At 46.8% G+C, this 18828-nt stretch overlaps 1 protein-coding gene across 1 annotated transcript in view; it reads left to right on the top strand.

Moving 5' to 3' along the window:
- The window catches only part of slc6a7 (solute carrier family 6 member 7), an 82031-nt gene that overhangs the window by 36942 nt on the left and 26261 nt on the right, over nt 1-18828 (top strand). Inside the window, exons 3-7 of the mRNA XM_059646888.1 lie at nt 9951-10082; nt 11619-11767; nt 13949-13998; nt 14528-14666; nt 16072-16206. Coding sequence (XP_059502871.1) covers nt 9951-10082; nt 11619-11767; nt 13949-13998; nt 14528-14666; nt 16072-16206 — 605 coding nt within the window. The remainder of the gene's footprint in view (nt 1-9950; nt 10083-11618; nt 11768-13948; nt 13999-14527; nt 14667-16071; nt 16207-18828) is intronic.

Below are 18828 nucleotides of genomic sequence, written 5' to 3'. Positions count from 1 at the left end.
CTGCAGCAATGTGTAAAAACCAGACGTGGCACTTCTGGAAAAAGGTACTAGCCCCAGCACGGATTCACCAGAATGATCCTTGCAATAAAAGGGTTAAGTTATGATGAGAGATCTCAGAGACTCAGCTTCTGTTATGTGGAGCTTAGAAGGTTGAGCCATGATGAAAGTGGCATGTGCCGTGCCTGTCAACCGGCAGTCACTCACACAGACTGATACAGGACTAAATTCTAATTTATTCAAGCACATACAAGCACTTATAACTTGGACAAAATACCAACCATTAACAAGCTGGGCTTTGGAGACTCTGCTCCTTTGCTGCACTTCTGGGTCAGGGTTGTTTCCAGAATTGGTGACCTAGGTCCTCACTACCAATTGACTTTTCAGATGGTAGTTAAATCCTGTTTCCAAGATCCACCCCTAATGCTCACTCATTGTCATCTGACATATCCTCTCATGCTTCTGTTGCCATCACCTCCAGATGTTTCCAAGACCAGTTCCTACTTCTGTTGATCTGTGATTTCGACCTATTGTAGTTTTAATTTGTCCTGCTCTTAAAGCCCGTTCCTGCTTCTGGTAGCCTCAGCGCAATTCACAGCAGTGCCAGATGAGCAGAAATTTCCTCCAATTAAATATCTAGAAGACTGATGCCATTGTTTTCAATTCCCCACTCCAAACTCCATTATCAAGTGACCAACTCGATCCATCTACCTCGCAACAGTATCGGAAAGAGCTTCTGACTTCATGTCCCAGAAGTTTTAGAGATTGCAAGATCTAATGAGAGGGAAGAACTAAGGGATTTCAATATTAGTAGAGAATTGGTGTTGGGAAAAATGTTTGGATTGAAGACCAATAAATCCCAGGGCCTGATAATCTGCATCCCAGAGTACTTAAGGAAGTAGCTCTGGAAATAGTGAATGCATTGGTGGTCATCTTCCAGGATTCTGTAGCCTCAGGAACCATCCCTGCAGATTGGAGGATGTCTAATATCACTCCAATATTCAAGAAGAGAGGTAGAGAGAAGCCAAGGAATTATAGACCAGTGAGCCTACATCAGTAGTGGAGAAAAATCTTGAATTGTCAAGGATTTTATAGCAGCATATTTAGAAAGCAGTGGCAGAATCAGATACAGTCAGCATGGATTTATGAAGGAGAAATCATGCATGACAAATCTATTGGAATTCTATGAAAATGTAACCAGTGGAGTTGACAAGGGGAAGCCAGTCAATGTAGTATATTTGGACTTTCAGAAAGCATTTGACAAAGTCCCACATAAAAGATTACTGTGGAAGATTAAAGCACGTGGAATTGGGGGAAGTATGTTGAGATGGATGGAAAACTGTTTGGCAGAGAGGAAACAAAGAGTAGGAATTAATGGCTTCTTTTCACATTGGCAGGTGGTAACTAGCGGGGTGCCACAGGGATCAGTGCTGGGATCCCAGATATTTGCAAATATAGTTATGATTTGGATGAGGGAACAAAATGTAATATCTCCAAGTTTCCAGATGATACCAAGTTGAATGGGGGAGTGAACTGTGATGAGGATGCAGAGATCCTTCAGCATGATCTGGAGATATTGGGTGAGTGGGCAAACCAATGGCAGATGCAGTATAATCTGGATAAGTGTGAAGTTATTCACTTCAGAAGCAAAAACAAGGAAGCAGATTACTACCTGAATGGCTGTAAATTGGGAGGCGGAGTGTGCAACAGGACCTGGATGTCCTTGTGCACCTTCATTGAAGGTAATCATGCAGGTGCAACTGGCAGTAAAGAAGGCAGATGGTTAGATTAGATTCCCTACAGTGTGGAAACAGGCCCTTTGGCCCAACAAGTCCACACTGCCCCTTGAAGCATCCCACCCAGACCCATCCCTCTATAACGCACACACCCCTGAACACTATAGGCAATTTAGCATGGCCAATCCACCTAACCTGCACATCTTTGGACTATGGGAGGAAACCGGAGAACCCATGCAGACACGGGGAGAATGTGCAAACTCCACACAGACAGTTACTCGAGGCTGGAATCGAACCCGAATCCCCAGTGCTGTGAGGCTGCAGTGCTAACTACAGAGCCACCGTGCCGCCCAGTAAGTAGGCCTTCATTGTGACAGTTTTCAAGTACGGGAGCAGTGATGTTTTGTTGCAGTTGTGCAGGGCCTTGGTGAGATCACACCCTAGAATATTGTGTGCAATTTTTATCTGCTTTTCTGAGGAAGGATGACCTTGCTCTCGAGGGAGTACAATGACGGTTTAGCAGGTGATGTGGGGCTGGCGGGTCTGACATATGAGGAGAGATGGACTAGGTTGGAATTGTTTTCGCTCAAGGTCAGACAAATGAGGAGGGATCTCATAGACATTATAAAATGTTAACAGGACTGGACAGGGTAGATACAGGGAGGATGTCCCTGATGGTGGGTGTGTCCAGAACCAGGGGTCATAGTTTGAAGATTCAGGATCTACTAGTTAGGATGGAGATGAGGAGACATTTCTTCACCCATAGAGTAGTGAACCTGTAGAATTTATTACCACAGGAAGTAGTTGATGCCAATACATTGAATGTATTCAGGAGGTGACTAGATATAGCACTTAGGTGAATAGGTTAATGATTATGGGGAGAAAGCAGGATTAGGCCATTGAGTTGGACGATTAGCCATGATCATAAAGAATGGTGGAGCAAGCTTGAAAGGCTGAATGGCCTCCTCCTGCTCCTTTCTTCTATGTTTCTTTGTTTGCGCCATCACTAACACCATGTGTTTCCTCCTGCATAACTTGTCTGCATCTCTGTCTTGGCTCATCCACTACTGATACCATCATTTGCACCTTCACTCACTCTAGACTTGATTATTCGAACACATTCCTGACATCCTGAGTCCAAATCATATTTTTTGTAAACTTGATGTGTTTCAAAACTCTGCTTCTACCGTCTTAATACTTATCACATCATCTGTGTTTACCTCAATGGTTGATGACTGGTGTTGACTCCCAGTCAAAAACTTCATCAATTTTAAACTTCCTGTACACTCTTTCATTCCCTACTTAGTCTTGCCCTGTCACTAACCTCCTCCAGTTTCACCATCCTTTAGGCTCTCTAACTCCAGCCTCTTGGTCATCATTCCATCTGGAAGGACAAGGAGAGCAGACTTATGGGAACACCACCTCTTACAAGTTCTCCAAGCCACTTACTATCCTGACTTGGAAATATAGCACCATTCCTTCAGTGTTACTCAGTCAAAATCAAACAGCATTGTGGACACACAGCCTCCAGTGGCTCAAGTTGGCAGCTCGAAGGCATCTAGGGACAGGGAAAAACTGCTGACCAGCCAGCAACACCCATGACCCATGAATGAATAAGGAAGACGATTTGCTATCTCAACACTTAAAGACCAGCTCTCTAACTCTGGTCTTTTGAGCAATATATTGGCCTCACCTTCAGCTGCATATGCCCCAGGGTCTGGAAAACCCCCCTGACACCTCTCCACCCCAACCTCCTGTTTTAAGACACCCCTTAAAACTTAGCTCTTTGATCAATCTTTTAGATGTCTGTCCAGATATGTCTTCAGATGGCCCAGTCGCAAATATTTTCCAGCACTCCTGAGAAGCACTCTAAGGGGTTTTATTAACTTTTATGGTGCTTTGAAAATGTGAATTGTTGTGGTTGAACAGATGGCAGCGTTTTCAGAATGAGGGTAATATAAAAAATCAGCAAACAGATTTGAATATTTGTCTAGTGCAAATCCTGCTGTATTCCTGATCTTGGAGATACGAGGACCTAGTGTGAGCAGGAGCCCATGAATGCTGTCCTAAAGATCATGTTGGAATTCTGAGTTGTTTTGATTGCTGAAAGGAAAAGGATGGGGGGTACGCAGTTAGGTGTAACACAGTGAGATGTGGTGGGGGGACGATGGAGGGTGGGGCAATGTTTAAAGAGGGAATAGCTTCCTCATGCACCAAGTAATGAGGAAAGCAGATGGGATGTTCGGCCTTCATTGTAAGGGGGGGGATGTTGTACAAAAACAGAGAAGCCTTACTCCAACTGGACCGTACTTGGAGTGCTGTGTGCAGATCTGGTGTCCTTATTTAAGGAGGGGTACACTTGTGTTAGAGTTTAGAGGAGGTTCACTCGATCGATTCCTGTGATGAGCAGCTTGAATGGTGAGAAAAGGTTGAGCAGTTTGGGCAAGGGAGAACTCAGAAAGAATAAGGAACAATCCTACTAAAACATATAGCATTCTGAGTGGCTAGACAGGACCAGTGCTAAGAGGATATTTCCACTCATTGAGGAATCCAGAAGTAACAGGCACATTTTCCAAACTAAGAGGTCTCCCTTTGGGGCAGAGATGAGGAGGAATTCCTTGCTGCTAATGAATTGCCCATTAATCTCATTCAGGGGCTTCTTAATGCATTTTCTTGTTCAGGATTGCAATTTTAATGTTTATTCCGGCAAGCCAAACTGTCTTGTGCAGATTAATGATTAATTAATTGTGGCCAAATGAGTTTCTTTAGGGCTGACATTTCTAGAAGTGGAGCCAGCTAGTGTCACCCTGATGTTGCTCCTAAGCCTGTTCTCGGTGGTTGTTTGCCAGCACATTCATACTCCTATGGAGCTGCCTTCTCACATCTGCAACGTGCTGACAACCCACAGCATGCCCCAATCCTGCTTGTGCTATTCATGTTGTTTGCATCAATTTATCAATTACTTTCAATTTTCCCTAAACCTCACGTTCCCTGCACCCCGCCATTCTTCCCACCCCAGTCAAGGATTCATTGCTTACTTTGGGTGATAGCTGGATTTATTGCCACGATCACATGTAGGACGAGCTAAGTTTTTCTTTGTCTCGGTCACTGTATGAGGTAGATAATGGCCCATTAGCTCCTTTACAGGCCTAACGAATTTTAATTACTCTTTGTTACCACTACCTCCTGCGGAGTGATATTATCCACTGTGCAACATAGAATTGTACCAGAAATAATAGGGATCTGTCTCCCACTGCACTTCGATCCTCCTCCTCCTCTCTCCCTAATTATTTCATGAATATTAAAAAAGGTGCTAGTGTTGGACTGGGCTGGACAAAGTCAGAAGTCACATGGCACCAAGTTAAAGTGATTTTCTGAAGAAGGGTCTAGGCCCGAAACAGTGGTAGTATGGCGCACTGACCTCTACATCGCCGAGGCCAGACGCCAACTCTCCGACACCACCTCCTACCGCCCCCTCGATCATGACCCCACACCCGAGCACCAAACCATCATCTCCAACACCATTCATGACCTCATCACCTCAGGGGACCTCCCACCCACAGCCTCCAACCTCATTGTTCCCCAACCCCGCACGGCCCGTTTCTATCTCCTTCCCAAAATCCACAAACCTGCCTGCCCTGGTCGACCCATCATCTCAGCCTGCTCCTGCCCCACCGAACTCATCTCCACCTATCTGGACTCCATTTTCTCCCCTTTGGTCCAGGAACTCCCCACCTACGTCCGTGACACCACCCACGCCCTCCACCTCCTCCAGGACTTCCAATTCCCTGGCCCCCAACACCTCATCTTCACCATGGACGTCCAGTCCCTATACACCTGCATTCCGCATGCAGATGGCCTCAAGGCCCTCCGCTTCTTCTTGTCCCGCAGGCCCGACCAGTCCCCCTCCACCGACACCCTCATCCGCCTAGCTGAACTCGTTCTCACCCTCAACAACTTCTCTTTTGACTCCTCCCACTTCCTACAGACTAAGGGGGTGGCCATGGGCACCCGCATGGGCCCCAGCTATGCCTGCCTCTTTGTAGGTTACGTGGAACAGTCCCTCTTCCGCACCTACACAGGCCCCAAACCCCACCTCTTCCTCCGGTACATTGATGACTGTATCGGCGCCGCCTCTTGCTCCCCAGAGGAGCTCGAACAGTTCATCCACTTCACCAACACCTTCCACCCCAACCTTCAGTTCACCTGGGCCATCTCCAGCACATCCCTCACCTTCCTGGACCTCTCAGTCTCCATCTCAGGCAACCAGCTTGTAACTGATGTCCATTTCAAGCCCACCGACTCCCACAGCTACCTAGAATACACCTCCTCCCACCCAACATCCTGCAAAAATTCCATCCCCTATTCCCAATTCCTCCGCCTCCGCCGCATCTGCTCCCACGATAAGACATTCCACTCCCGCACATCCCAGATGTCCAAGTTCTTCAAGGACCGCAACTTTCCCCCCACAGTGATCGAGAATGCCCTTGACCGCGTCTCCCGTATTTCCCGCAACACATCCCTCACACCCCGCCCCCGCCACAACCGCCCAAAGAGGATCCCCCTCGTTCTCACACACCACCCTACCAACCTCCGGATACATCGCATCATCCTCCGACACTTCTGCCATTTATAATCCGACCCCACCACCCAAGACATTTTTCCATCCCCACCCCTGTCTGCTTTCCGGAGAGACCACTCTCTCCGTGACTCCCTTGTTCGCTCCACACTGCCCTCCAACCCCATCACACCCGGCACCTTCCCCTGCAACCGCAGGAAATGCTACACTTGCCCCCACACCTCCTCCCTCACCCCTATCCCAGGCCCCAAGATGACATTCCACATTAAGCAGAGGTTCACCTGCACATCTGCCAATGTGGTATACTGCATCCACTGTACCCGGTGTGGCTTCCTCTACATTGGAGAAACCAAGCGGAGGCTTGGAGACCACTTTGCAGAACACCTCCGCTCAGTTCGCAACAAACAACTGCACCTCCCAGTCGCAAACCATTTCCACTCCCCCTCCCATTCTCTAGATGACATGTCCGTCATGGGCCTCCTGCAGTGCAGGAACAGCAACTCATATTCTGCCTGGGAACCCTGCAGCCTAATGGTATCAATGTGGACTTCACCAGCTTCAAAATCTCCCCTTCCCCTACTGCATCCCGAAACCAGCCCAGTTCGTCCCCTCCCCCCACTGCACCACACAACCAGCCCAGCTCTTCCCCCCCACCCACTGCATCCCAAAACCAGTCCAACCTGTCTCTGCCTCCCTAACCGGTTCTTCCTCTCACCCATCCCATCCCTTCCTCCCACCCCAAGCCGCACCCCCATCTACCTACTAACCTCATCCCACCTCCTTGACCTGTCCGTCTTCCCTGGACTGACCTATCCCCTCCCTACCTCCCCACGTATACTCTCTCCACCTATCTTCTTTTCTCTCCATCTTCGGTCCGCCTCCCCCTCTCTCCCTATTTATTCCAGTTCCCTCCCCCCATCCCCCTCTCTGATGAAGGGTCTAGGCCCGAAACGTCAGCTTTTGTGCTCCTGAGATGCTGCTTGGCTTGCTGTGTTCATCCAGCTCCACACCTTGTTATCTCAGATTCTCCAGCATCTGCTATTCCTATTATCTCTGATACAATTTTAACCTCACTGCGAAGCCTCTTTTAAGGGTGCCAAACCTGAAGAAGTTACTTTTCTCCCTCCGGACCAACCTCAGGGGATCTCTCTCCCACTGCACTTCGGTCCGCCGCCCCCCCCCCCCCCCCCCCCCATTTATTTCAGAACCCCCTTCGCCTCTCCCTTTTGAGATAAAGGGGCTAGGCCTGAAACATCAGCTTTCCTGTTCTTAAGATGCTCCTTGGCCTGGTGTGTTCATCCAGCTCCACACCCTGTTATATAGAATTGTCCCAAACAGGAATGGGCCCTTTGGCCCACAATGTTGTGCTGAACATGATGCCAAATGGTCCGTATCCCTCCATTCCTTGCATATTCATATGCTATCTAAAAGGCCATTAAGTTCCCCTATTGTATCTGCCACCACCACCATCCCCTGGCAGCGTTTTCCAGACACCTACCACTCTCTACAAAAAAATTTGCCCCTCACGTCTCCTTTGAGCTTTCCCACTCTAACCTTAAATGCATGCCCTTTAGTACGAGACATTTCAACACTGGGAAAAAGATTTTGAGCTATACATTTTATAGACTTCTATCAAATCTCCCATCAGCCTCTCTGTTCCAGAGAAAACAACCAGATTTTTTCTAGTCTCTATAGCCCCTACCCGCTCATCGAGGCAGCATCCTGGTAATTCTCTTCTGCACCCTCTCCAAACCTCCACATCCTTCCCGTAATGTGGCGACCAGAATTGAACACAATACTCTTAAGTGTGGACTAACTAAAGTCTAATAAAGCTGCAACATGACGTCCTGACTCTCGTCCCTATCCACTTGCGTGGCCACTTTCAGGGAGCTGTGGACTTTAACTCCAAGATCCCTCTGTTCATCAATGCTGTTCAGGGTCCTGTCATTAACTGTATAGTTTTCCTTGACATTTAATCTCCCAAAGCACCTCACAGTTACCTGGATTAAACTACAGTTGCCATTTCGCTGCCCATATCCACAACTAAATTATATTCTGCTGTATTCTTTGACAACCCTCTACACTATCCACAACTCCACTGATCTCAGTTCTGGGGAAGGGTCACCAGACCCAAAACGTTAACTCTGTTTTTACCATCGCCGATGCTGCCAGACCTGCTGAACTTTTCCAGCAACTTTGTTTTTGTTCACTGATCTTTGTATTGTCTGCAAACTTATTAACTCACCTCTCTGCATTTTCAGCCAAGTCATTTATATATATCACAAACAGCAGAGGTTCCAGTACGGATGCCTGCGGAACACCACTATTCATGGACCTCAAGCCTGAAAAATACTCTTCCACCACTACCCCTGCCTTCTATGGGCAAACCAATTCTGAATCCATGCAGCCAAATCACTGTGGATCCCATGCATCTTATTCTTTGGCGTTTCTTGACTGCAATGCCAACGTAAAGCAAGGATGCGAGGCTCCAGAAGAGTGGTGTCTGAGTTTATAATTGCTGGTGGAACTTCCCAGAAATTGAAGTCAATTCATATCATTTAATCAATGGCAGCCATGCTTTTGTCCAACAATGTCCCCTTTTAAAACTTTGTGAGAAAGCATAGCTTTAAAACAATTTGGTAACTCTTTCATATACAGATATACAAATTATAAACTGATGTAGGCTATTCAGCCCCTTCCAGCCTGCTCTACCTATTATTAAGATCAAGGCCATGATCTGGCCAACTAATCCAATTGTGACCTCAGCTCCTGTTTCCTACTTAATCCTGGTAACCTTTTATTCCATCTTTTGTCGAGAATCTATCTCCCTCTGCCTTTAAATGATTCAATGACTCTGCCTCCACCATTCTCTGGGAAAGTGAGAGCCAAAACTTAAAGACCATCTGGGAGAAAAACATTTCTCTTTGTCTCAGTGATAAATGGCAGACCCCTTAATTTTAAACCAGCTGCAGTCTCTCCTCCAAGGACAAGGGGAATCATCTTTTCAACACCCACCTTATTAAATCCCCTCTGAATCTTATGTGCCTCAATAGGATCGCCCCTTATTTTTCTAAACAGGCCTAGTCTATCTAACTTTACCTTGTCATATAAACCTCTCCCTTATCCCACATATCAGTCAAATGAACATTCTCTGAAATGCTTCTAACACATTTATAACTTTTCTTAAAGATGAAGACCAAAATTGTACACAGTACTCCAGATGTGGTCTCACCAATGCTCTACACAACTGTAGCAAAACATCCCAACTTTTAATCTCATTCCCTTCACAATAAACCAATCCTCTGTCCATCCTAATGTGCTGTGCCCAATGCAATGTGCTCTTATGTTATGTGGTAACCTTTGATGTATCAAATAAATTCTGGAAAACCGTGAGAAATTCCCCTTTGTCTGCCCTGTTTGTTACTACTTCAAACAACTCCAATAAATTAGTCAAAGACGATATCCCTTTCACAAAATCAGGTTGACATCACTTGATAACATTAAGGATTTCCAAACCCCGCTTTAACTGTGTTTCTGATTCTGTCCTCTCTCTCTCTCATTCCCAGGTGTGTTCCTGACCCTGTCCTCTTTCTCTATTTCAGATGTATATCTAATCCTGTTCTGTCTCTCCATTCCAGGTGCTTTCCTGATTCCATACTGCATTATGATGCTATTTACTGGTCTGCCACTCTTCCTGATGGAGCTCAGTCTGGGACAGTATGGAGGAGCAGGACCAATACATGTGTGGAAATGCTGCCCTCTGCTGAAAGGTGTTGTATATTGCCAGCTGCTGGTTTTAATCACAGAGATGCTATCCACTTGTTTAACTTGTTCTTGCAGAGAACATCAGTCCATACTGGCTACACTGCACTGTCAGAGGGTCAGTGCTGAGGGAGTGGGCACTGTTGGAGGGTCAGTGCTGAAGGGGCGCCGCACTGTCGGAGGGTCAGTGCTAAGGGAGTGGGCACTGTCGGAGGGTCAGGGCTGAGGGAGTGGGCACTGTCAGAGGGTCAGTGCTGAGGGAGCGCTGCGCTGTCGGAGGGTCAGTGCTGAGGGAGCGCCGCACTGACGGAGGGTCAGTGCTGAGGGAGTGGGCACTGTCGGAGGGTCAGTGCTGAGGGAGTGCGCAGTGTCGGAGGGGCAGTGCTGAGGGAGCGCCGCACTGTCGGAGGGTCAGTGCTGTGGGAGAGCCGCACTGTTGGAGGGTCAGTGCTGAGGGAGCGCCGCACTGTCGGAGGGGCAGTGCTGAGGGAGCGCCGCGCTGTTGGACGGTCAGTGCTGAGGGAGCGCCGCGCTGTCAGAGGGTCAGTGCTGAGGGAGCGCCGCACTGTTGGAGGGTCAGTGCTGAGGGAGTGGGCACTGTCGGAGGGTCAGTACTGAGGGAGCGCCGCACTGTCGGAGGGTCAGTGCTGAGGGAGCGCCACACTGTCGGAGGGTCAGTGCTGAGGGAGTGGGCAGTGTCGGAGGGTCAGTGCTGAGGGAGAGCCGCACTGTTGGAGGGTCAGTGCTGAGGGAGCGCCGCACTGTCGGAGGGTCAGTGCTGTGGGAGAGCCGCACTGTTGGAGGGTCAGTGCTGAGGGAGCGCCGCACTGTCGGAGGGGCAGTGCTGAGGGAGCGCCGCGCTGTTGGACGGTCAGTGCTGAGGGAGCGCCGCGCTGTCAGAGGGTCAGTGCTGAGGGAGCGCCGCACTGTCGGAGGGTCAGTGCTGAGGGAGCGCCGCACTGTTGGAGGGTCAGTGCTGAGGGAGTGGGCACTGTCGGAGGGTCAGTACTGAGGGAGTGTCGCACTGTCGGAGGGTCAGTGCTGAGGGAGCGCCGCACTGACGGAGGGTCAGTGCTGAGGGAGTGGGCAGTGTCGGAGGGTCAGTGCTGAGGGAGCGCCGCACTGTCGGAGGTGTCAGTGCTGAGGGCGTGCCGCACTGTCGGAGGGTCAGTGCTGAGGGAGCGCCGCACCGTCGGTGGGTCAGTATTGATGGAGTGGGCACTGTCGGAGGGTCAGTGCTGAGGGAGCGCCGCACCGTCGGAGGGTCAGTATTGATGGAGTGGGCACTGTCGGGCAGCTTTCAGGAGTGATACTAAAATGTGTGTTTCTCAGACTTGGAAAATCTCCATTTACCTGTTGCTCTAGAGTGATTTTTGGGGCGTAATTTCACAATCTCCACAATTGTCCTTCAGCCAACAGGTGCTGTCTGTAAGGCTACCAATGGGAACAGTGTTTCCTGGCCCTCCCCAGTTACACCAACGGCATTTTGTCAGAATTCTCTCAACCAGTGAAGCTTGACATTATTCTCTTTCCTACTTCCCCAGGGATTGGAATCGGAATGCTGGTTGTTGCATCTTTGGTCTCTCTTTACTATAATGTGATTATCGCCTGGACATTCTTCTATCTTGGGAATTCTTTCCAGAACCCTTTGCCTTGGTCCTGTGAGGCTCCAGCAAACATTCACTTATGTCAGGTAAGGAGAGCCCCTGTATCAATTCCATGATGGAGGCCATAGGCAGTATGGTTGGGAATGGAGAGATTTTCTGAATACAGAGAGAGCCTCCCACGTCATACAGCACAGCACATACAACTGTGTGAAAGGGTGTGGTATCAATGGTAATGGTTGAAGCGCGTAGCAGTCTGAGAATCTGAGTGCAGGACAGAGTCATGGGTCATGTTGCATGACATGGTGAAGGGTCATAGTGCAGAACAGAGGCCAGGTCAACAGGGTCACTGTGCGAGTTTGGACAAAGGTGCTGTTATTGGTGACAGTGATTTATTCAGCATCAGTAAGACCAGACATACCTGAGCAGTGATATCCACACGCAGCAGCATTGCAGCCTGGGTGATCTCCACACAACAAGTCACAGACTGAGTCATCCCTCAACTGCTATTTCACCAACACAATTAAAAATAGTACAGTAAAAGATTCACAATAACAATGGAATTAAAGACATTTACAGTTTGTCATAAGACCATAAGAAACAGGAACAGGAGTAGGCCATTCAGCCCCTCAAGCATGCTCTGCCCTTTAGTAGGAATATGGCTGATTGAACATTCCTCATGTCCATTCTCCTGACATTTCCCCGTAACTCTCAATTCCCCGACTGTTCAAGATTCTGTCTATCTCAGCGTTACTTATATACACAAGGACTCTGCCCCCACAGCTCTCTTTCGCAAGGAGTTCTAAAGATTCTCAATCCTACGAGAGAAGAAATTCCTCCTCATCTTAGTCTTAAATTGGTGTCTCTTTACTCTAAGTCTATTCCCTCTGGTCCTAGACTCTCCTATGAGGTGTAACATCCTCTCAACATTGTCAAGCCCCTTAAGAATCCCATACATTTCAATGAGATCACCTCTCATTCTTCTAAACTCCAGTGAGCACCAACCTTTGCTCATAATACCAGCGATCATACTCATGAACTTTGTCTGAACTGCCTCCAATGAAATGACATCTTTCCTTTAACCAGAGACCAGAACTGCTCACAGTACTCTAGATGTGGTCTCCTCAGCATCTTGTACAGTTACAATAAGACTTTCCTACCCTTACACTCCAAACCACATGAAATAAGGGCCAACATCCACTTGCTTTCCTGATTACCTTCTGCCCTGTGTGCTAGCTTTCTGTGTTTCATGGACAAGTTCATACCCCACCCCATTCCCTCTGTGTTGCAGCTTTCTGCAGTCTTTATCTATTTAAACTCTATCCTATTCTTTTGTTCTCCCTTCCAGAAGGAACAACTTCACATTTTCCCACATTATACTCCATTTATCCACTTTTTGCCCAATTAATCAAACTATCATCCTCCCTCTGTAAACTGTTTGTATCGCTCTCACAACCTGACTTGCCACCTATTTTTGTGTCATCTGCAAATCTGGCCACAGTACATTCACTTCCTTCCTCCAAGTCATTAATAAATGTTGCAAACAGTTGTGGCCCCAGCACTGATCCCTATGGAACCCACTGGTTACAGGTCACCAACCTGAAAAAGAATCCCTTACCCCCACTTGCTGTTTCCTGCCCATGAGCCAATTCTCTATCCATGCTAATCTACTACCTCCAACACTGTGGGCTTTTATATGAAGACTTCACCTTTTATCGGGTACCTTGTCGAGCATCTTCTGGAAGTCCAAATACAACACGTTTACTGGTTCCGCTCTGTCCATTCCGGTTGAGACTTCCTTGAAAAACCACAGTAGAATAGTCAGACAGTTTCCCTTTCATGAAGCCATGCTGACTCTGCTTGATTAGATTATGAGTTTCCAAATGTGCTGCTATCTCTTCCTTAATAATTGATTCCAACGTTGAAGGGATATGAGGATAAAATGGGAAATTACATTGAGATAGGAGATCAGCCGTGATCTAATTGAATGATGAGTCAAGTTCAATGGGCTCAATTGCCTGCCTCTGTCATAGTGTTTAAGTTAGGTTTTCATTAATTAGCAGGAAAACCTGACTCGGAATTTTAACCAGGAAGAGTATTAGAGATGAGATGAGGTAAATGAGTGATTCAATGACCCAAAGTTTCAGATGTAAAATTAACTTGTTCTTTCATTGTCACTGGGTCAATATTAATGAAGCTGGAGCTGTTAGCACTGCAGGTACACTTCGGCACACAGACTGACAGGAACTGCTTTGTCTCATTCCCTGCAGAATTTAACTGCCAACTTAACTCACCAGAGTGCCAGTGAAGTCTTCTGGAAGTAAGTGATCTCTTTCCTCCTCTATTACTCTATTTTTGTCACTAATTAGACGGATGGAAGGTCAAACTGACTTGCACAACACAGCACCTTAGCATATCTCATGAATTTTTCATGTATAAGAATTGCAGTGAATCCTCAGTAGAGGAACAGGTCATTTAAAGCCACAGGTCCCTGCTGTTGTTTAGCTACGTGACCGCCTCGTTAGTATGTGCACAGGATGTTGATCCAGTGACAACTGTGCACATTAGTAAAATAACAACACTGAGGTTGCTGGAGATCTGATATAAAAACAGAAAGTGCTGCAGAAGTGGATCAGTATCTGAGTTTCTTAGCATCTGAGATAAAAGAGCTAACATTTCAAGTCCAGCACAATTCTTGTCTCAGACTGGAGTGCTTCTAGTTTGAGTATGACTGCATGACCGTGGTTTTTAATTTGCTGTACATGTTCTGATTCTACTTCTCTGCCGTTCTCTGTTTTGGTGATAGCCACATTGCAAATATCTGATGCAGTGGGTTCCTTGTTTTGCAGTGAGCGTACCCTGGGACTGTCAAGGAGCTCAGGTCTACATGACCCAGGCCCAGTCCGGTGGGAACTGGCCATTTGCCTTCTGGCTGCCTGGGTCATTATCTTCTTGTGCTGTCTGAAAGGGATTCGCAGCTCAGGCAAGGTGAGTTGATCACAGAGAACTGCCCACTATCACCCATGACTCCACCACATTAACCCTCCTATCAACAGCCATCTTTCTAGTATGTTAACACTCCATCAACATCTATCCCTCCACTTGCTTTACCCCTCTATCAACACCAGTTCATCCCCCATTAACCATTAACCTTTACATCAAAGCCCAGCAGCCTCATATATTAACTTACCAACTTATACTCGTCCATCTCTTTACACGGTGATACATTGGGCAGTGTAAATATACAAAGGGATCTGGGTGTTCTTCTGCACCATTGAATGAAGATGAAACAAGCAATTTGGAGTGCAAATGGTATGTTGGCCTTCATTGAAAGAGGATTTGAGCTCAGAAGTAGGAATGTCTTACTGCAGTTACACAGGGCCTTGGTGAGACTACACCTGGAGTAGAGCATATAGTTTTGGTCTTCATACCTAGGAAAGAACCTACTTGCCTAAGATTGAGTGCAGCAGAAGTTCACAAGGCTGATACGGAGATGGCAGGACTGTCTTATGAGAAGAGATTGATTTGACTGGGCTTGTAATTGCTGGAGTTTAGAAGGATGGAAGGGAATCTGATTGAAACATATAAAATGCCAGTAGGGCTGGACAGACTAGATGCAGGGAGGGTGTGTTCCCTGGCTGGGAAGTCTAGACCCAGGGGACACAGACTCAGGATACGGGCAGACCATTTAGGACTGAGATGAGGAAAGGTTTCTTCATTCAGATCAGAGGTAAGTGAACCTGTGAAATTATCCACCACAGATGGCTGTGAAGGCCAAGTCACTGAATATATTCAAGAAAGGCTTGAAGGTGCATTGGAGAAAATGGGAATATGGCCTTCTGTTAGAGGATCAAGCATGGTCATATTGAATGGCCAAGCAGGCTTGAAGGGCCATCTGGCCTACTGTTGCCTCTGGTTTCTGTATCTGTCTAGGATAACAACTCTACATTCAACATCTATCTCTACCCTATAACCTTCTTATTAATATCCTTCCCTTGTGTACACCTAGACTCTGTACTGCTGGCAGATGTTGTTTCAGTCGAACTACCTTCACACCAACTACACAAGTCTACCAGTGCTACATCAGTGATCTTGGCATCTTCTTGGCAATGACAGTTGGATTATGTATGGGACCAAATTCAATAGGAACTGTCTTGAAGTTGTTGTGGACTGGATCCACTCAGATCTCTACTGATCACAGAATGCGAAGATGCGCATTCCTCCACCCTGAGCTAACTTGAATCCTGTTTCTATTATCTGAAAGGTCCATCCCAGTGTCTGAATAACTGTGTAGATGAAAAAGCAGCCAGAGTCCCTCAAACAAGGACTGTACAGGTTTGACTCTGCAATGTTTGTTTGCTCTGATGTGCTGCCATCTTTCTGTGTCTTTCAGATTGTTTACGTGACTGCTACATTCCCCTACCTGGTCCTGATTGTGCTGATAATACGAGGAGCCACACTCAAAGGCTCCCTGCAGGGCGTGCAGTTCTACCTCAGTACTAACTGGAAGCGCCTGAGGAGTGCTCAGGTACAAAGTAGATCTCAAGCCCATTCAACATTCCTCCTCCTCAAGGCTCTCTGTCTTTCTCTGATGTGTAAAAATATCTCCTACTCTGACTCCTGGGCCTGGGCAGGAACTTTCTCACCCCCTGCCCCTGAAAACCACTGACTTGCACACAGTGTTCCAAAAGTGGGCTAACCAATGCACTGTACAGCCGCACCATAACCCCTCCAACTCCTATAATCAATACACTGACCACAAAGGCAAACATACCAAACACCTTCTTCTCTATTCCAATCTACCCCAGTTTCAAGGTAATATGAATTTGCACTCCAACTCTTTTTGTTCAGAAACACTCCCCAGGACTTTACCAATAAGTCTATATGTCCTGTCCTAATTTGCCTTTCCTAAATGCAGCACCTCACATTTATCTAAATTAAACTCCATTTGCTACTCCTTGGCCCTTGGTCCGTCTGATCAAGATCCAGTTATACTCTGAGGTAATAAAATGTGAGGCTGGATGAACACAGCAGGCCAAGCAGCATCTCAGGAGCACAAAAGCTGACGTTTCGGGCCTAGAGATGAAGGGTCTAGGCAAGAAACGTCAGCTTTTGTGCTCCTGAGATGCTGCTTGGCCTGCTGTGTTCATCCAGCCTCACATTTTATTATCTTGGAATTCTCCAGCATCTGCAGTTCCCATTATCTCTGATACTCTGAGGTAATCTTTTTCGCTGCCCATCACACCTCCAATTTTAGTGTAATGTGCAAACTTACTAACCATACATCCTATGTTCACCTCTAAATCATTTAAATACTTGACAAAAATCAGTGAACCCAGCATCGACCCATGTGGCACACCACTGGTCACAGGCCTCCAGTCTGAAAAGCAACCCTCCACCACCACCTTCTGTCTTCTACCTTTGAACCAGTTCTGTATCCAAGTGGCCAGTTCTCCCTGTATCCCATGTGATTTACCTTGTTACCATGAGGAATCTTGTTGAACACCTGCTGAAGTCCATGTAGATCACGTCCACCACTCTACCCTCATCAATCCGCTTCATTACTTCTTCAAAAAACTCAAGCAAGTTAGTGAGACACGATTTCCCAAGTGCAAAGCCATGTTGACTATCCCTAAGCAATCCCTGCCTTTCCAAATACATGTAAATCCCGTCCCTCAGGATTCCCTCCAACAACTTGCCCACCGCCAATGTTAGGCTGACCAATCCATACTTCCCTGGCTCTTCCTTACCATCTTTCTTAAGTAGAGGCACCATGTTAGCCTCCAGTGTTCTGGCACCTCACCTATGACTATCGATGATACAAATATCTCAGCAAAGGGCCCAGCAATCTCTTCCCTCACTTCACAGAGAATTCTAGGATATGTCTAATCTGTGGAGAGAAAACAGAGTTAATGCTCCAAATCCCATGACCCTTCTTCAGAGCTGATATTAGAACTGAAGGATGCTCACCGGACTTGAAACGTTAACTCAACTTCTCTCTCCACAGATGCTGCTTGACTTGCTGAGGTTTTCCAGCAATTTCCAGTTCTGTTTCAGATTTCCAACATCTGCAGCTCTTTTACTTGTTATGATAAATTTATAAAATGCTGACTGGGCATTACCTGATGGCTAACCTGTAGAATCCATTTTTGCTTTGTTTTATTAATTCTCAAGATGTGAGCATTTGTCACCCATCCTTACTTACTGCCACTGAGAGTCATAGGGTCATACAGTTGTACAGCATAGAAACAGACCCTTGTGTCCAATTCGTCCATACTGACAAATTAATCTAGTCCCATGTGCCAGCATTTGGCCTATTTCTGTCTAAATTCTTCCTGTTGATATACCCATCGAAATACCTGTGAAATGCTATAATTGTACCAGCCTCACCACTTCCTCTGGCAGCTCATTCCAAACATGCCCCACCCTCTGCGTGAAAAAGTTGCCCCTTAGGTCAGTTTTAAATCGTTCCCCTCTTGCCGTTAACCTATGCCCCTCTAGTTTTGGACTCCCCCACCCCAGGGGAAAAGACCTTGTCTATTTACTCTATTCCTGCCCCTCATCATTTTATAAACCTCTATACAGTGACCCCTCAGCCTCCAACGCTCCAGAGAAAATAGCCCCAGCCTATTCAACCTCTTCCTTTAGCTCCAACCCTCCAATCCTGGCAGCATCCCTGTGAATATTTTCTGAACCCTTTCGAATTCAGAAAGTAAATGCAGTTGAACCATTTGAGTGAGGATTTCTAATTCTGACCTGAGTGTGGATTGACACAATTGTTTTCACTCAGGCCTCTACCATGCAATGGTTCTGAACATTAAACCATGAAACCATGCCCCAATATCTCCATTTTATCAATCTCACTCCTCCATAGGTTTTGATCAAGTTAAATATTGTCCTTTGAACGAGATTGTGTGTTGGGGGGCCTCTACCACTGAATGAAATATACAAATTGACCACAAAGACAACCAGTCAATGATTGATATCCTCCAGATATGCAGCATCCCTATTTCTTGTTCAAATATGTCCTTCCTTCACCATTTCTGAATCCACCAATCTCAATGTACAGATGCTGTAATGTACTGGTTGTGTTCCTGAATTGATGATCCAGAGGCCTGGGCTAATTAGCCACACAATGTGAGTTCAAATC

The sequence above is a fragment of the Stegostoma tigrinum genome, chromosome 6, assembly GCF_030684315.1.
Source record: "Stegostoma tigrinum isolate sSteTig4 chromosome 6, sSteTig4.hap1, whole genome shotgun sequence".
Lineage (NCBI taxonomy): Eukaryota > Metazoa > Chordata > Chondrichthyes > Orectolobiformes > Stegostomatidae > Stegostoma > Stegostoma tigrinum.
This window is presented reverse-complemented; position numbering and strand designations above follow the sequence as displayed.